Source organism: Clarias gariepinus, chromosome 3 (assembly GCF_024256425.1).
Source record: "Clarias gariepinus isolate MV-2021 ecotype Netherlands chromosome 3, CGAR_prim_01v2, whole genome shotgun sequence".
Taxonomy (NCBI): domain Eukaryota; kingdom Metazoa; phylum Chordata; class Actinopteri; order Siluriformes; family Clariidae; genus Clarias; species Clarias gariepinus.
The window spans coordinates 9,704,524-9,724,085 of record NC_071102.1 but is presented as its reverse complement, the minus strand read 5'-3'; the positions used below and the strand labels follow the sequence as shown (position 1 = coordinate 9,724,085).

Here is a 19,562-nt window from a genome sequence, read left to right as displayed (position 1 = left end):
AATAGTTCTGAAAATGTGTGCTTTTTTTTTTTTCATGGATATCATGCACACTCGGAATGTTAGAGATAGACATGAGTGGTCCATGTCACTATGACAACCTAGGGCGGGACGTCCAAAAAGTCTGACCGAAACACAGTTGCCATGACGGCTCATGTGGAACTGTCTCCACGGCAACCTTTAACATCAGCAACCCACCTAATCCGTTTTTCATGCCGACTGGAAACTGTTGAGAGCTGAACGTTTCAAGATACCATGACAGGTTGACATTTTACCCATGACATTTTTAGTGAAAGTGTATGCACTGGGGAGAAAAGCTCTAAAAGTTTATTCTATCTTAGAGGTGGGTGGAGGGGTACCGACTATAAAGCATTGCTACTGAATGAGAAGAACTGATGTCAGCAGGTGGTAGATACATTGCTGGTATAGTGCAGTAGCTCTTTCAGACACCTTATGTAAAAAGCGAGGTGAAACATTCACACATGCATCACCTGACTGTCTTTGGTTTACTTGCTTTAAGTTTTATTTACACATCAGATAAACTTTATTAATTGAGTAACTTTTTTTTTTGACCTGCTTAAAGTGGTTCTGCCAGCTGTGAAGCATGTAAGAGAAGAAGTATTTTTCTCCAACTTAAAGGTTAGGTTTGGCTTTCCATCTTTACTGATAAATTCCACCTTCTGCGTTATGATTAGTTCCAGTCTCATCTATGATTGGTCATCATGAGCCAATCAGTCCCCTTTTCATCAGACAAATACCCAGTGGATGGAGACAGGTGGGAAAGAGAGTTGGTCTCGGAGTTCAGTGATCAGAAAAAGAACCAGATTTTATTTTCCTCTTATGGAAACGTGTCATGTTGTGTAATATTACTCCCATGGTTATATTTCCATATTTCCCATGGAAAATGGTTCAGAGCATGTACAAAAAGAATCAAGTGTTTACATGCCTAATATTTACCTATTGAATGAATTACACCCCCTGCTTGAAAATTCATTCTCCAATCAACTTAGATGTTTGCAGTTATGCATTTTTATTTCAATTGGACTGTTCTTTTGATTATTAGCAGAATATTAGTTTACATGGCAGCTTGATGGCTTAGTGGCCTCGCAACTCCAGGGTCAGGGATCGATTTCCACCCCGGGTCTGTGTCCATGTTCTTCCTGTGCTTGGTGGATTTCCTCCAGGTACTCTTCCTCCCACATGGAGTTTTAATGTTCCTCCCAGGCTTGGTGGGTTTCCTTCGGGTACTCTTCCTTACGCGGTCCAAAGACATGCAGAATACGCTAATAGGTGTTCCCAATTGTGTGAACAATGAGTGCCTAATGGTGTATGGTGTGTGCATGGGTGTACCCCATCTCGTGCCCTGGAAGCCTGGAATTGGGTCCCCTGTGACCCTGTACAGAATAAGCAGTAAAATGAAATATTAGGGGCTATGTAAGTGTACATTCTGCAGCAGGATGCATTAACATGCTTCCTTCATTCATCCTCAATATTTATTTCCCAGGTTATTAGTCTGTTTATATTTACCTTTATATTAATTATGTTTGTCGTTATATTTACAGAAGAGCTTAAACGTCCCTATCAATAAATATGTGCACATACTGATTCACCAGATCAGAGATTTATATAATATGACATTTTTATTAACAAAATGCTTGTCTGAGTGCCATTCAACAAAACAAAACTGAATAAATTTATTATAAAGTATCACTTGCAGTTACATACAAAAAATAATGTGAACCATTGACGATGCTGACAACAACAAATGAAGCAAAAACGCCCATTCACGGTTTAGTCCAATTACTGATACTGATGGATAATAAACATTCATTCTCTTTATCTTAACTTCAAGCTAGGCAGAGGTATCTTGTTCCACTATGCTGAATTATCAGTGCACTCAGTCTCTGTCTGTCTCTCTCTATTTCTCTCTCTCAGGTGGAAAGAGAGGTGCACTCATAGAGAAGAATCAGGCTTTAGCATTAGAGGCATGAGTCAGGATTTATGTCAGTAATGATTAACAGAAAAACGCATACTGTAATGAAGACACAGGGCCTCTTACGCTGTCAGTGTCTCTTCGTCTGCACTTCTTATTAGCCAATTGATCAAGAGTTGTTTATGTTGCATATCTCATATTCTGACACTAAAAAGAACTGCTGTAGAAAGCATGTCAAATTATCTTTAATTAATGAGTTTGTCTTTCAAATAAACTTTTATTTATTTCCTAATTTCCCCTTATTTCTTTTTACTCATTTCTCCCAGAATGCTTACGACATGGCAGAACTGCAGAAGTCCCTGCAGCCAAGTCCAGCCCAGTCTGTGCAATATAGTCGCTCGCGAGCCCTCCATCATTATCACGCCCCCATCCAGCAGCAGCAACAACAACACCACCTCCACCAGTCAGACCCGCCATCCCGAGCTCCAACAGCCACTAGCACAAGCTCCGTGTCGTCCAGCAGCACCACCCTACGCAGAGACGTGCCCCTGAACCACGCTCCTGCCCAGGGACAGTGTGCCGCTCCCGTAGCCGTCCGCACCGCCCAGCTCGCCCGCAAGAGCCTGTCGTTCTCCAGCCAGGACCTGGCACGCTACTTGTGCGAGATCATCCGAGATGCCGAGCAACACGCAGACTCTGCACCCGCCGATTCACTTCAGGTGTTCTCTACTGAAGGCGGAGGTTCTCCAGCCGGTTCTCTCAGCTCCTTCAGCTCAGCCGGACTGGATGAGAACAGCGCTGCCGGGCATGAGTGTCTTAAAGATTGGGGTCCTCGCTTCGATAAACTCCGAGCACTTTACGAGAGGGCGGAGGCTAGTGACCTCTAAGCACACTTTGTATGTGCAGCAGAACGACTAGACTCTGGGTGGCTTTTTCTGGAGAACGTGAGCGTCAGGGATGGACCCAGAATCACAGGGAATATTTTTTTGTAAACCCGAACAAGGTCTGCTTTGCTTTCTGTCCTTGTGAGGGATTCTGATTATTTACAAAACATTTCTCCCGAGATCCGAATGAAATGGAGATAGGCTGGTGTTCCTGGACTATCAATGAGCCACAAATGGGAAATGCCAGTCAAAGACATAAGCGTCTGTATATGACACTTATTCTTGCCCTGCAAAAAAACACTTTTCAGCCGCAACTCGTGCGTGACGATGACGGAAAGTGATAGCATCCGCTAACTTTGAGTCCTGTTGGAAAAAAGCCTCACACTTTTATCATTTCTTTTGTGCCGTCCTACATGTCTGCCTTCTTTAAGTGTTTTGAGTATAAAGGAAAAGTACTTGGACATTTAAGATGGGATGTTTTTTTTTTTTTTTTTGGCCTTCCTTGGTTTGCTTTTCTAAACGTGTTTGCTGTCAAAGTATCCAGAATGTTCATCAGTTACACCTTCAAACTCGGTCACAGCTTTTTTTTTCTTTCTTTTTTTTTTATTCACACCACTCTTCTCATAAATTTTAACTCCCCTTCAGATGGAGGGAATGAGTGACTGTGAAAACAAAAAAAAGCTGGATGTAGTACGATGCACTAAAGAAAATGAGGCTGAGAGCGGGCTTATTGTTTAGCCTTTCCTACAATGTTGGATGGGAATACAAATCGTGCCCTCTCGCTTAAGTGGAGTCGGAATACAAATGCGCTTGGGACACGGAGGGTGCAGGTCCATGTTGGAGCAAATTAGAGGACGGGGACGAGGTTTTCACCGAGGCCTTTACTACAAAGTTTGTCTGAAAGAGCTAAATACATTTCATGAATATATGTATGTCTTTTTATCGAGACTGGTTCACATTACCGGGCGGTGTTAGGACCTGATTTCTGCACAGGAGCTGTTCTCGGTGGTATGAGACCAGTGAGGTTCCACTCCATGCATTTTGCTCCCTTTAGGAAGCATTATGTCCTTAACAAAAACCTGCACAGCATGAGGCATTTTTATTCCTGGCAAAAACAACAAAAAAAAAAACTAGAGAATGGAGAGTGAGTATTTTTTTCCCCTTGACATACCTGCTGAGAATCCTGATGAACTTCAGTATAAAGCTGAATTCTATCCAGAACATTAGGGAAAAAAAATTAAGGTAAAACGACCTTTCAGCTTCTGACTCTAAGCATTTCAATGCAGTCCATTTTAATGGGTTCATGAAGCAGCACATGGCGTAAAAGTTTGACGCGCCGCATTTTGCCCGTCTTAAATGCTAGACGGAATAGTCACATAGCGTCCTCCTGTGAGGTCGCAAATGCCAACATTGTACTCTATGCATTCTAAGGTTACAGTTCTCCCCCCTGACTCTCCATCGTTTTTTTTTTCTTATTATTTCGCTTTCATTTCCGGCATGATTTTTTTTGTCATGCAGCTCTTAAAGTGGAGCATGACAGTGCAGCTGCGCTGTGTAGGAGTGTGCTAAAAGACATCAACACGCTAATCCTAATACGAACTGATCGCTCACTGTCATGCTGCAAACCAAAGCATCATGGGAGATGGAGGAGTCAGTAAAAAAGACGTCAATCTCATTAAGGATCTCAAAAGTGCCAATTTTGTCCAGAGGCAGCAACATAAAGCCCAGAAATGGTACTTGGGTTTTTCATGAACAAGATAAAGGATCCAACAGGACTGCAGTTCAGATTCATCCTCGAAACACGACTGGGAATAATATCAGAGAGACACGAATGGTCTCCCAGGTTTTCTATCATCTCGGACAGATCAGCGTCATCTTAATTTCGCAGACATTATTTTTTGTGGTGATTATATAGTACTGCATATTGTGAGATGTTTTTACCTCATTTGTACATATCAAAGAAAGTTACTGCTTTTCAAAGAAATATCAAGAATCCCATTTGAGGAATATCAAGCTTCTGCTGTTGAACGTGAGCTTGTATTTTATCATTTCCCTTTTTTAAGGCATATTTCTTTCAGTGGGTGAAAATTTATTGACGTTTTGCATTTTTCTTTCTCAGTGAATAAAGTTATTTACTACTATTATGGTTTGTGTTTTCTCACTTTTGCTCTATCTTTCTCTCCCTCTCTCTCACACACACACACAAAGATCAGCCGAACACTGATAACACTGATTAGCAATTACATACCAGTAAACTGGTGGTAAAATCATGGCCACCCAGTGCTCATCTATGCCAGTGGGAACCAAATGCCAACCTAAAAAGCAAAATCATACTGGCCATGATAGAAAGGTATCGGAACTCCCAGTGCATCACAGCTAAGCGTGAGGGGGTTAGCAGGCAAGGAGTTCAAGGTTGCTGACTCGCCAACAAATTCCCCAGATCTCAATCCAACCGAGCAATCACGGAATGCACCGGACAAATCCATATCCAATCCACAGAGGCCACACCTCGCAAGTTACCAAATGATCCACATGATTAAGTCACAAACACATTGGAATTTAATTTGCATGAAATCATTTTAATCATAATGCGGGTCACATCAGAATGGACGAATCCTTGAACCAAAAGTAGATTAGAAACCAAAAACAAGTCCTGAGAACAGTTCTAGAACCAGTGCCCATTAGATTGAGCCAGTTCTCTGACATCTGGGTATCAAATCAGATCTGATGTGCCCTGCATCACATTTAGAAGTTACTGACCTACTGGTGACCCATACGCACTACTATCAAGAGCTACAATCATCAATAAGCAACTGGCTGGAACAGTAATTTTTTATCTCTAAGATAATTTTCATTCATTACAAGTCAAAAGTTTGGATCCAGCTTTTTTTTTTCTACATAAATACTGAAGACATCAAAACTATGGATGAACACATGGAATTATGAATATGTTTTAAATTCATAATTAACTATATTTAGCTTTGATGACAGCATGACACATTCTTCTGGCGTTCTCTTATCAGATTCACAAGATAGCCACCTGGAATGGTTTTCAATTCACAGATGTTCCTTGTCAAGAGTTAATTTGTGACATTCTTGCCTTTGTAGTGTGCTTCGGTTGTCTTGTGCAGGGGAAAGGTGGGTACAATAGTCTATAGAGTCAATAGCTCTATTAGTGTTACTACAACTACTGTAAAAATCCATATTTTTGGCAAGAAACACTAAGAGAAAAAAACAGTCCATCATTACGGTTAGTCAGTCTGAAAATCTCAAGAACTTTGAATATACTGTATTCCCAACTGTACGACTATAGTTATCAAATTACTGTATAAAACGTTATGATGAAACTTGCCCTCGTGGGTAACATCCCAGGAAAGAAAAACCAAGAGCTACATCTGCTGCAGAGGAAAAGTTTATTAGCATGGTCAGCCTCAGACACCACTGATTTACAGCACCGCATATTAACCCCCCACATAAATGCTTCTCTGAGTTCAAGCACCAGATACAGTATATTTCAACATCCACTGTTCAGAGAAGACTAACAACGTGAGTCAGGCTTTCATGGTCAAATTGTAAAAAATAAACCATCACTTCGGAAGAACAAGCAGAAGATACTTGCTTAGGCCAGAAAATACAAGTAATGGATATTAGATTGGTGCTAAACACTCCTTTGGTCTGATGAATCCAAATTTGAGATATTTGTTTCTTTGTTTTACATGGTAAACAGATGGTTCCTGAGTATGTGGTTCCCAATGTGATGTATGTATGAGGAGTGAGGTGTGAAGGTGTGGGGGTATTTAGTATTAATATACAATGCTACAAATAGAATTTATATACAAATATACCATGTTGAAAACATAATAATAATAATAATAATAATATAAATAATAATAATAATAATAATAAAAACATTGAATAGAAAGGTGTGTCCAAACACTGTTGTATATAATTACTATATATCAATCAAAATCCTAAACCAGGGACAGGGAACTTTTACTGCATTGTAAAATACAAAAACTTATTAGACTCCATTAGGATGATGTGTTTAGGGTTGGGTTCGTTCCAATTTGCATATCCATACATACTGTGCATACACACACACACACCTTCATTAGGGTAAAAGATTGTGTGCCTTATTATTTGGTTTACCCTTCAATACTGAAAAAAAAAAAAAGTCGAAATTTTGAGTGACAAATGATAATGAGCAGTTTTCTGTTTGTAATAATTTAATTGTAAGAATAACAATGAGATGTTCTCTTTATTAGTGCCTGTTCGAGTGGCGTACATTTAAAATGTCATGGTGTTTCGAATTTGAACAATTAAGGAATAAACATGGAACAATCAATGAACAAATCATTTTATTAAAAAAAACACAAGAGATAAACATTACTTTTAAATGATGACCTTGTACAACTACGCACACAACTGAAACATCACAGGATCAAGCTAGTGCAACCTTCATTGAGTAATGCCTGAGGATACGAAACAAATATAATGTCCCTTTGCCATCCTCGCTAGTCGAATAATGATCTCATTTAGGCCCTGATTTACTACCAGCTAACCTACTTGGGAAGTGGAATACCCAGGTTTGGGTTGCACAGAAAAGTTAGGCCTAAACAAACAGGCTACAAATTTGTTAAACATCATAATGTATCTTGAGAAAGTTTGCTAGATCAGCGCGGTAATACAGACTGAGCAAAATGAGTAATTATGCACAATTAATTTGCACATCATATTTGCATTGTAAAAAAAAAAAAAAAAAAAAAAGGCTGTGGACTGACTGTGACTTAAGCTGTTCTGTTCTCACATCACATGTTTAAAATATTTCTGTCTCGAACACAAGTGTACTGTATATTACAGATTTAAATGTGAAAGCAGCCGATGCGTCCGACCTTAAATACTGGAGGTGAAACCTCTTTGAAATACAACGTGAACACAAAATGAAACAAAACTGATGTGAGGATGTTTTCTGTTGACAATGAAAATGTGAATTAAAGTCTTTTCACATGGTACAGTAAATATCTAGTTTAAACTCCCACACATTAATCAAGATACAAAAAAAAAAAAGTAACATTCCCCATATCGAAGGATTTTCTAATTGGTTTAATTTGACTTTTATTAATTTTGTCTTATGAAATAGTTAACACCCACTCAACCCACATTCCCTCCCACCCCCCCAAAAAAACACACTGCAAGTGTAAAATAAATCCATTTTCTGTCTTTTGCACTTCTAAGTAAAAAAAAAATAAATGCCAGGAGCTGCTTATTGTTATAATACTGTTATTTTGCTAATCTGCAAAACACAAAGATCTGTAGATGTTGATATTAAATCAGCTGCACATTTGGACACACGCACGCCTTTAGTAAATCAGGGCCCCAAAGCGTTAAATTGGAATGTTCCCTCGCGATTAATGCCATGAGTACTGTAATAAAGCACAGGGGCTCTCGTACCTTCACTGTATCGGAACACAGAGCTTCATTTCGGGCCTGCTGATTTCCGCTCGGCGTGAACTCTGGAGCTTTATGAAATGACCGAACTGGTCTATGTATTACACTGAAAATCGTTTGAGGATTTCTGTTACAGATGTTGTGGAGAACATCAAAGAATGGATTTAGGGCATGATGGTGCAATCCAGAACAGATATAATTCAGTAGCACCCTGGGCCTGGAACAGCCTGAGAAATACATTAAAAACCAAGTCGCGTTAAATTGTGCTTGGAGTTTGGTTCACTGGCTGATTGGAAAATGTTCACATGTTTCCAATTTGTAAAATACTTAGTGGCAGAAAACAAGACTAAGTAATATAATTTAGCCGGGATTCAAGTCTTGCAATAGTTTACATCAGCCATATATATATACCTAAAAGAGATTAATATAAATTTGTAGTCGATTTACACTTCAGATGCGTCATCAATGCTAGTGAATGTTGTATATTCAAACCAAAATCTACCAGCATTTGTTAGTCCAGTTAAATCGGAGTCTTACACGATTGATTTTATATTTAAAAATTCATTGTTCATCTGTCATCGCTCATGGCAATTTGCCAAGCACCGAATTACACTCCGGCTAATTAAACGGAACAAAAAAGCAATGATATTCACAGTGCTAGAGCCGTTAGGCAGTACAGTGTGGATTTATGGCACTTGCGTTGCACCCGTGACCAAGTCTGACTCTTATTAGTCACTGTTAGGAGATCCGGAAAGCAGCGGACATATGCTCATGGAAACATCCGACAGTCAGCTACGACTCCAGCTACAGTGTAAAGACAATAATTATCCCAATAGTTCAGATTCTCTGACTAACACATGGAGGGTTTTCTCTTCTTTCTTCTTCTTCTTTTTTTTTTTAATCCCACGCCACAGATTTGTTTTTTTCCCCCAAGTCTCATTCAGTCCGTGAGAAGTGACAGAAAGGCGAAGAGAAAACAGAAGGACAAAGTGTCACATGCAACTATGTTTTAGTAACATATGTGTAAACATGTTTAATACATGAGATCATATCAAGAGAAGGAAGATGATGATGATGGAAAGACAGAAAACAGATGGCAAAACATTTCTTTTTTTCATCTCTTGTTCACTCACTGTCTCCTGCTGCTCTTTAAACATGAGCTCCTGTTGCTTTAGAGAGTTTCAAACGCACCCCACATAATCTGCCTTCACTGGATTAATCAGGTATCTGTCCACACACACACACACACACACACACACACACATACACACACATACACAGACAGACACACACACACACACACACACATACACACACATACACACACATACACAGACAGACACACACACACACACACACACACACACACCCCTACTGTGATCACTCACTCACTAAGCATTCCTCACAGGCAGCAGCGAGGCAGGTGGCTGATTTGGAGGATGCGCTGTCCTACACACCCCCATCCTTCTTGCCTTTCTTCTTTGATTTCTGTAGCTTGTAGACGGTAAAAGTTTTATTGTTAAAGACACGGGTGAAGAGGGTAGAGTACGGTAGATCGCCTGTCTTTACTGCTTGGCAAAACCGTGGGTGAGAGGCTAGAACCAGGTCAGGGTCGTTCTCTCCAGGTCCGTCCATGATCTATGGCAAAAAATTAAAATTTTTTTATTAAATACAACATAATGAGTTAAAGAATAAATAAATTAATAAATAAAACTCCTACCCAAATCAACTTTGCATAGGTTTGCTGTTACAGAAAAATGTGTCATTATCTCATTATTTTAAATGATTCATTGAATATCTATATATTTTACATATTTTTTCCGTTTAGACATTTTATGTTGTAGAACATCAGCACAATGTGTAGTTCCAAGTTATACTGTAGCATAATTTCTAACCAGACAATTGTTAATTCTCTCTCTTGAGAGAGAGAGAAATGAAACCCTGCAGGTGGTACGAAATTCTCAGACACTCTAAAAAGCATTAAATAGACACGTTTCATAAAACGTCACCGTATCAATGATATGTTTTCCCTTCTTGCTTAAAAATAGCTTACATTGTATGATTTTGATTAAAACAACCAGTCCATTTGTAACTGCGGTGTAAGCGAAACTGGACACCCCACTTGTGATTTGCATAAAAGAATGTGGTCAGAGTTTTGTGTATCTGGTGCCATTATTTATCGCTGACTTTATGTCCGCTGTATGGAGAAAATGTTTGGTTGTTTTATTCGTGATGAAGGAGCTGGATGCCCGTCCACATCCACAGCTGATGTAAACATTGACCATATGTAAAACGATTCAGTCGGGTAGAGGAGTGACAGTGGATCATGTGGCGATCATTTGCAAGTCAGCCCTATGAGGACAAAGAGTCACTTCCGATAAATAAGTGTAGACAGCTGTGCTGTCATGGCTCACAGCTCAGCCTAAAACAAATGAAATTCTATGGCCAAAGTGTGGCTCGTTTTTTTTTACTTGCCCTTATTATTTAAAGCTGTTATTTAAATTATGGTTGGCACTACTGTCATAAAATGTAACTAATTTATAATTTTTTATTTTAACCAACACTTTTGGACAATTAGTGGTTTAGTTTAACAGCGTTGTGATCCAATTAACCTTAAGGGTTCTTCAGAAGTTCTGGTCACTAGCACAGAACCTTATTCAACCCAAACATTACTGGATGTGCATGTTTCTAGGACTGTTTATTTAATATGTAATAATCTTGTGTTATAGTTCTAAGTCAACACTCACACTTGGTCTTTATAGTTTAGAAACCATCTGAATACGTAGTGATGGGTTCGTTTATGAACAATTCGTTCTCTTTGAACAAGTCTTTAACGTGTCTCAGAAGAACGAGTAGTCTCGGAGAGTGATTCATTCATTTTCTACTGGGCGCACATGCGCAAAGCATCTCAAAACTTCCGTAGGTCATGTACAGGAAACAGAATTGAATAGTTACCTCTCGAGTCTTTGTATAAATCGTTCGTTCGTTCTTTTGTCACATGACTCCCATAGACGCTACGCAGTGCAATAATTCAAAAGAACAAATGATTCGGACCGGAAGATATGAGAGGTGAGCTGCTCATTCTGTTTATCATATTATGTCCTTAGCTGCATTGTAATATTTCCATTACTGAAACTATAGTCAAACTTTGTGTATGTAGATGTGTAGGAGGTCTGTTTATTGAAAATATAACATTTATTTTATTTCTTAACAAAAGAACTAAATTAACTAAATGACTCAAAAAAAGATTTGTTCATTTTGATGAACGAGATTCAAAGAACCAAGTCACTAAAATGATTCAAACTTCCCATCACTAAAATACAATATAAAGGCATTTTCTCTTTAATATATTGATGTAGCATTTAAGATAGGCTTCAGGTAAAACACTGGGAGAATGAGGCGTGTAAATTAAGGCCAGCACATGTTGATGATTACAACTAGATAAACAACATCTGGGCATAGTGGTAGTGCTGGCAAAGATTTTTTTTTAAATCTTAAAGTGACAAGCAAAAGAAAAAAAAACAAGCATACGTTTATATATATATATATATATATATATATATATATATATATATATATATATATTTTTTTTTTTTTTTTTTTTTTAATAAAAAGCAAAATTAACTGTTTTCAAATTTCCTGGACTTACTGGACTTTAAGTAATGCAGGTAACTACCCCGTGCTCATGCACGAAAAAAGTGAGCATAAGGCATATCTAGGAAACAGTAAGATGAATGAAAACAGAAATGACTGCTTCTGTCCAAGAACAGATGTATTGAGGATATGTGTGGTTTAGTACAGGGTGCATTATTTATGAACGAATTTGAAATACATCATACGTAGAAAGAAGATGTACATGATAAATAAATCAAAGGGTTGGAAAACAAAATTTCAACATAGGTGTGTTTCTGTGTTATTTGCAGCCTGCAAGTAGAGGCATGCCTGTGGTTTAGAATGTGACTGAACTGTCAATATGCTGCGTAAACAGGTAAACACACACACACACACACACACACACACACACACACACACACTCTCTTTAACAGAAACACTGCTCTGTCACGATTCATTTTAAAGGTAAATTGCAGGTTAATTTGTTTTATTTTTACTTTACAGCAGTGATTCGGTTAGCGTGACGCGGACTCGAGTGTCATTGGAGAGATTTCTTGTTTATTTATATTTACAGAGGAGGAAGGGTTACTGTGTAAGATGAGAGGGGAGGGAGTCATTTCTCCTCTCCTCTTACAGTACTTTAGCTTGACACACATGCACACACATACACAGCTCGTGCATGCACAAACACACACACAGCGCGTGCATGCACAAACACATACACATACACAGCACGTGGGCACACAAACAAACACAACACTAACGGAAACACTTATCTGTCGGAATTTATTTTTTTTCTTTTTTCAAAAGTAAAGTGCAGGTTAATTTGTTTTATTTTTACTTTATATTTTTTAATTATTTTTACTTTAATTATTTTTATTATTATTTATTTTTTGGGTTGGGGAACAAATAATCTAAGTTTTTATTATTTCTTATTGGAACATTCGCTTTAATTTACGCTCTGCCCGCAATCCAAGGTTTCACTGTACATCTAAATAGAATTTCCATATCATTGGACAAAAATACCTCATCTGTACTGATTTTAAATAAAGAAAATGACATTTGCCCTAAAAACCTGAAACTTTTAAATAATTACATCATTAGTAATGCATTAAACAAAAAAGTCACACGAGCATCTAAAAGATGAACCTCTTTAAATGACCTGTGGCACTATAGTGGTGCTCCATCAAGCTTGTGCAGATCATTTCTGTAAAGATCAAACTTTATATCTGGTATCTGTATAAGAAATCGCATTATGTTTAATATGGCAACATACTGAAAAATGCACGCGATGTGGGGCACGAGAAAAATAATTCTGGAAAAACCCAAATTGCCAGTGATTCCTCCGACTGCATCAAAAGAAGGAGGGATTTTTTTTTCCCGCTGACTAAATCGTAAACATCAGAGGAGGTAAGGTGCACAGCTTGCATCAAATCTGTAATTAAACCAGTTCAAAGTGTTCCCTCTTAGCAGTGGGAGTGACGTGCATAAGGCCTGATGGGATTTATTGACAACTAATGCAGTTATATGCCTTATTCCAGAACTACGCATCATGCTTATCCCTTATTTACCCATTTTAACAGTTTAAAAGTTCAGTCTTAGCTTCGGGCGTTTTGTTGTCTTATTCCTCAGAGTCTATGAAACATATAACAAGCAATATTTACCCTGAAAATCATGCGCATTTGTAATAAAATGCTTTAGCCTATTTTTTTTCCAGTCCATTAGTCATAAATGTGACTGACTAATCATGAATATTCATAAGCAGACCCTGTGTGTTCATGAATATTAATTATCTGACGCACAGAGCTTCTGATGTAGAACACGAGGAGGAAATAGGGCAACATATTTAACGATGAGAACTTGGAGAAGTTTCAGAGCAGTGGTCGTATTCTACAGTACACGTTATCAGTGGTAACATGGTATGAGTTGAGAGATAATGCTCTCTTGCCCTTATAAATCCCCTTGCATATATATGTCTATGCGTAAGATGCATAAGTGAATCAATTCCGCCCCCCTGTCGCTTGTGGCCCCTGATCAGTATTAGGACAGTGATATCCCCAACAGCAAAATAGCATACATGAAGTATGGCATAAAAAAAATATTATCACGCCACAAAATCAGCGTATTGCTTGGGTTGTGGCGTGCCTTTCGTTTGAACCGATTACAGTCTTGCAAGCTTCATTAAAGAGTCTGGAACATTTCACAAATAAACATGACCAAGAACTGCCTACTGTCACAAAATGAGGCAGTGTGACTGGCATGGCTGATCACCCAGCACAGGCGTTTTTCCCACAACCCAATGGCAGATTGGTTGGTGTGACTATGTTTACCCAACACTGATTCATTCTTCATTATTCATTCTTAAAAACTTTAATGCATAATTCAATCAGAATTGATCCAGTGTCTTCTACACAGTGCTCAAAGGTTGTGACCCAGAAAAATGTACAGAAGCTCTCAGATACTCTGTATGTCGTGGGCAGCATGTCTGAGGCCATGACTACAGTGTGTATGCAAATGCACCTCTCAGCTTATATACATCATAAAGATATCTCATTAAGGATGATCTGGGGAAAAAAATAAATTTAGATTTTATATTATATCACTGCTTCTGCGAATCCTTATCACTGTGGTAAAAATACATGGGAAACACATGGGGAAAAATATTTCCCCAAAATAGCCAAGTTGTTGTTATTATTAGCTACTGTGGGATGCTTCAATATTGGCAGTAAAAATATATATTTTTAATTCAACATCTCTAACATCTCAACATATCTAACAAGACAAACTTTTCTATCTGCACATTATTCTCCACTTTTTTTCCTTGACCCCTAAAGTTATGATGTGATGAGTACGAAGAAAAAAAAAGTACTTAATGTCACAGCACTTTTTTTCAAAAGCAGAACTTTTCTGAACATCTTTACCGAATAAAAAAAAGCCTGAAAAAGTCTTTTCCCCCTAAATCCTACACGCTGCTTCCCGCAGGATTAACAAAAAAAAACCACCAAGTGCTAAATCAGATTTACAGTTGGTCTGATAAATGTGGAGAGCTGTAACTTTTTAATTTTACACATTAAAAAAAAAAAGCTCGCGATGTGGACAGAAACACCAGCATCGTAAAATCTGGAGAACTACTGTTAATTATGAGAACAACATGACATTTAAGCACGGATGTGTGAATCACACAAGAACTAACAACAGCTAATAATAATCAAAGCAGGCCTGAGTACCTGCTGGCTTGGGAAGAGCCTGTTTTTGTTTATTTCATTTCTAAAAAAAAAAAAATTAATAAGAATAAATTTTACTAGTGAGTGCAAGAGGAAAGCTGTACAGTAGGTCTGGAGAGGGCTGTTGGGGTGAGTGACCTACATGTCCATTGGCCAAGTCGAGCAGGTCCCTCAGCCTGCAGCCACGGCTGTGACGACGCTCATAGCAAATGCTGTCCTCCAACACCACGTAATCGGTTCCTACAGCCCGCAGGATCCTGTGCACCTCTTCTGCAGACTGTCGTGCGTAGATCTGGTACACCTTCAGGAGACGGATACAGAACATGAGAAGAAGGAATGATTTGGACAAAACAAATAGATGCTCTGTAAAGAGAAAGAAGAGAGAAACTCAAAGTAAACGGGTTCCAGCCATTATATATGAAGGCGGGGTTATGTTATATATATATATATATATATATATATATATATATATATATATGAAACACAATATGTTGTTTATGATATAATACAATAAAACTTTGTGTGACAGCTTGCTGTAACGACGCGCGTCTCGCGAGGGGCAGAACCACGCATAAATACTCTGTACTGTTCAGAGCGGGCAGATCCGCATGCTGATACCCCGCGTAGTTCTGGACAGGCAGAGGCGCGGCCAGGTAGACACGAGGTTGCCAAGCTGTTAGGCTCTAAAATGCCCCCTGCCATGGATTGCCCCCCCCCACACACACACATAATCTCTATCAAATATAATATTAAGACAAATCATTCATAGGTTTATTATAATCAAACATATTGTTACTGTTGTAATTAACCCTAGGCACGTGACAGCTGTCGAGACGATTAATACAAATCCCCAAAAATGATTATTTTGCAGGGGTTTGTCAATGTAAAAATAAATTATTTATCACAAATTACGCTAAATAAATATTGTTTCTTTTTTATATTGCTTATTTTATAATTAAATTCATTTGTTATGCTTTAAAATGCCCCCTGCCACGGATTGCCCCCCTACATAATCTCTTTCAAATAATATAGCCTATTAGAACATAAATTCATAGGTTTATGGTTTACAGATTACAAATGATAACAAATGAATTTAATTATAAAATAAGCAATATAAAAAAGTGTTGTATAGGGGAAAAATAAATTATATATTTTTTTTTATATACAACAGGTATATATTTATATTGCTTTTTTTATAATAAAAATCGTTTCGTGTAATTTTTCACCACAAACAATATTTATTTAGTGTAATTTGTGATAAATAATTTATTTTTACATTGACAAACCCCTGCAAAATAATCATTTTTGGGGATTTGTATTAATCGTCTCGACGGCTGTCATGTGCCTAGGGTTAATTACAACAGTAACAATATGTTTGATTATGAGGCGCCGTATAGGGCTTAAATCAAACTTTACTCACGCACACACATATGAAACACTTGCATACACATATATGAAACACTCACACATACATATATACTACTAACTGCTCAAACAACTACATATGAAACACTTGCATACACATATATGAAACACTCACACATACATATATACTACTAACTGCTCAAACAACTACATATGAAATGCGCGCGCACATACATACATACTTTCCGCGCATATACATACATACTTTTCACGCACATACATACATACTTTTCACGCACATACATACATACTTTCCGCGCACATACATACATACTTTCCGTGCACATACATACATACTTTCCGCGCACACACATACATACTTTCCGCGCACACACATACAAACTCTTCTCGCACATTCACCTATGAGATTCTCAGTGTAACCGGAAGGCATTTCAGTGTAACCGGAAGGCATTTCAGTGTAAAAGGAAGGCATTTCAGTGTAACCGGAAGGCATTTCAGTGTAAAAGGAAGGCATTTCAGTGTAGACGGACTTGTCGCTTCATTCTCCCTGAATGGTAGTAGGCTACTGGTTTGTATCATCACTGCTCAATCACATGGCGTATTCAGAACTATCCACATAATGTCTGAATATTTCAGCGGCAGAAAACGCAGGTGATGATTTGCAAAAAGAAAATTAAAGCACGGAATCTGTGGCTAATATGTCGGATCCTACAACAGAAAGAAATACTGTTTTGTGAAATGTGTTTCCTCGCCTTCGCTAATATGAACAACAACTCATCGGAATCCCACGGGACAAACATTGTTCCGACCCCCCATATCACCCACTTTTGTGGTGATAAATAAATCACTCGTTGTCTTCTAAACTGTCCATTAACGGTCTATTTAAGAAACGCTACTACTAATCAGGGAGAATGAAGTTCATATACATTGAAATGACTACTCCCTACACCCTACTCCCTGCGCAGGAAATGTCTGAAAAGGGAACTTCACTCTACAAAATTCCACCATTCAGAACACCATGGAACGTCACTTCCTCCTTGCGTTACCATGGTAACACAAGCACCTCGGATACCTGCTGCTGTGGAAATTTCACGCTACGGACATTAAATATAGATTATTTATTGAAACAAAAACTGATACCATAAAAAATATAAAACGTATCATTTATTTATTTATTTTTACAGATTACTAGCCTATATAATACGAATGGTTTCTTTATTAAATCAAAATGTAAATTATTGTGTCCTATTTATATGATGTCCTCGCCTCGATAATAATTATAATAAAAATATAAATTCTTTTTCGAGTAAAAATTTTTCACACTCCAGCGATATGTAATGACTTATAGGAAATTATCCATTCCCTTTTCCGCTAAACTAAAGATCCGTTGTTCACTCGTTCCCTACACCGCTACAGTTGGCTTTGTGCGCGTGCACAGAAAGTATGTATGTGTGTGTGTGCGTGCGTGTGCGCGGAAAGTATGTATGTATGTATGTATGTGCGCGGAAAGTATGTATGTATGTGCGCGGAAAGTATGTATGTATGTGCGTGAAAAGTATGTATGTATGTGCGTGAAAAGTATGTATGTATATACGCGGAAAGTATGTATGTATGTGCGCGCGCATTTCATATGTAGTTGTTTGAGCAGTTAGTAGTATATATGTATGTGTGAGTGTTTCATATATGTGTATGCAAGTGTTTCATATGTAGTTGTTTGAGCAGTTAGTAGTATATATGTATGTGTGAGTGTTTCATATATGTGTATGCAAGTGTTTCATATGTGTGTGCGTGAGTAAAGTTTGATTTAAGCCCTATACGGCGCCTCATATTTGATGATAATAATAAACCTATGAATGTATGTCCTAATATTATATTTGATAAAGATTATGTAGGGGGGCATTTTAGAGCCTAACACCACCAGCGCGAGCGAGCAGACGGCACGCGCTACCCTTTAAGCGCGCACTCTCAGGCAAGGTATAAAAGTGTACACACAAAAACACAAACTCTTTCTCACTTCTATACGTTATACGTTTTTATTTTTCGTTACCAGAGTCCCTTCCGGTCTTGCGTAGACGGCGGAGCTCTGTTTATTTTGTGTTTCTTTAGTTTCGTCGACAATTAATTCCACGCTATCTCCAAACGGAAAGGTCTTCCCGTTTGTGTCATAAGCTCTCTCACAAACTCCTGTTTCATTAACCCCCTCAGAAGCCCTGCGTTAGGGCTCTTATACACACTATTACATCTCGTGGTGCGGCTCTCCATACATCAAGTTTATATTTGTGTATATATACACACACGTGTGTTTATCAAATTGCCAAACATAATTAAAAATAAATAAATAAATAACATTACAGAAGAATATTGTCATGCCTGTGAAGAAAGCAACATATTATATAACAGACCAGTAAAAAAAAAAAAAAAAGAGTTTAGCATGAAAGTAGAAAAAAGCTGTCACACTGGCCTGAAATTACCAGAAGAACTCCTATTCTGACATTCTATAAGCAAATATGCCTTTGAAAATATTTCTACATATAAAAAAAACCTGCTTAAAATTAATTAATTTCTGTAGCTTGTAGATGTATTTCTGAACCATGCATTCTCCAATATTGAATATGAAGAATAGAGTTGAAGCAATAATTCTGGATCAGACAAGCTGTAAATGGAGTGTATAAAACAGATTCTTATATATCACCTGTTTTACATCACATATATAACACATATGTATGGTTTATATCTCTCCACCTCCACTGGCTTTGCTCTTTAACTAGCACTTCTGTTATCAGGTGTGATCAGTGGTGATACTCCAGCCAGATGAAGGTCACAGCAGTCAGGAAGGTAGGCGTCTGGACTTCCTCTAACATACTGCTCATTAGTCATGCTTCCACACACAGCATTATAAGTGTGAAAGCACTATAGCCCACTGAGGCCAGAACCTTTGTGGGATCTTCTGCTCCAACCTGCCTCCTCATCAACATCCATGTCAAGCTTAATGGGCTCAGAAGCAGATCGATTAATCTGTGCTACTGAGTGTGTCCAAATACATCACACCTTATCTTTGCAAAAAGACGAAGAGGGGCG

General features: G+C 38.1%; 2 protein-coding genes across 4 annotated transcripts in view; one reads left to right on the top strand and one right to left on the bottom strand.

The window, feature by feature from the left end:
• The window catches only part of si:ch211-186j3.6 (neural-cadherin), a 285,750-nt gene extending 281,766 nt beyond the window's left edge, over positions 1-3,984 (top strand). The window contains exon 33 of the mRNA XM_053492457.1: positions 2,257-3,984. Coding sequence (XP_053348432.1) covers positions 2,257-2,817 — 561 coding nt within the window. The 3' untranslated portion in view covers positions 2,818-3,984. The remainder of the gene's footprint in view (positions 1-2,256) is intronic.
• A 5,594-nt stretch (positions 3,985-9,578) lies between these two features.
• Positions 9,579-19,562, bottom strand: part of dpy19l3 (dpy-19 like C-mannosyltransferase 3) — a 60,019-nt gene continuing 50,035 nt past the window's right edge. For all 3 annotated transcript variants that reach the window (XM_053493511.1, XM_053493509.1, XM_053493508.1), the window contains 2 exons: positions 15,241-15,399; positions 9,579-9,900 (listed from right to left, as the gene is read on the bottom strand). In XM_053493511.1, coding sequence (XP_053349486.1) covers positions 9,712-9,900; positions 15,241-15,399 — 348 coding nt within the window. In that variant the 3' untranslated portion in view covers positions 9,579-9,711. The remainder of the gene's footprint in view (positions 9,901-15,240; positions 15,400-19,562) is intronic.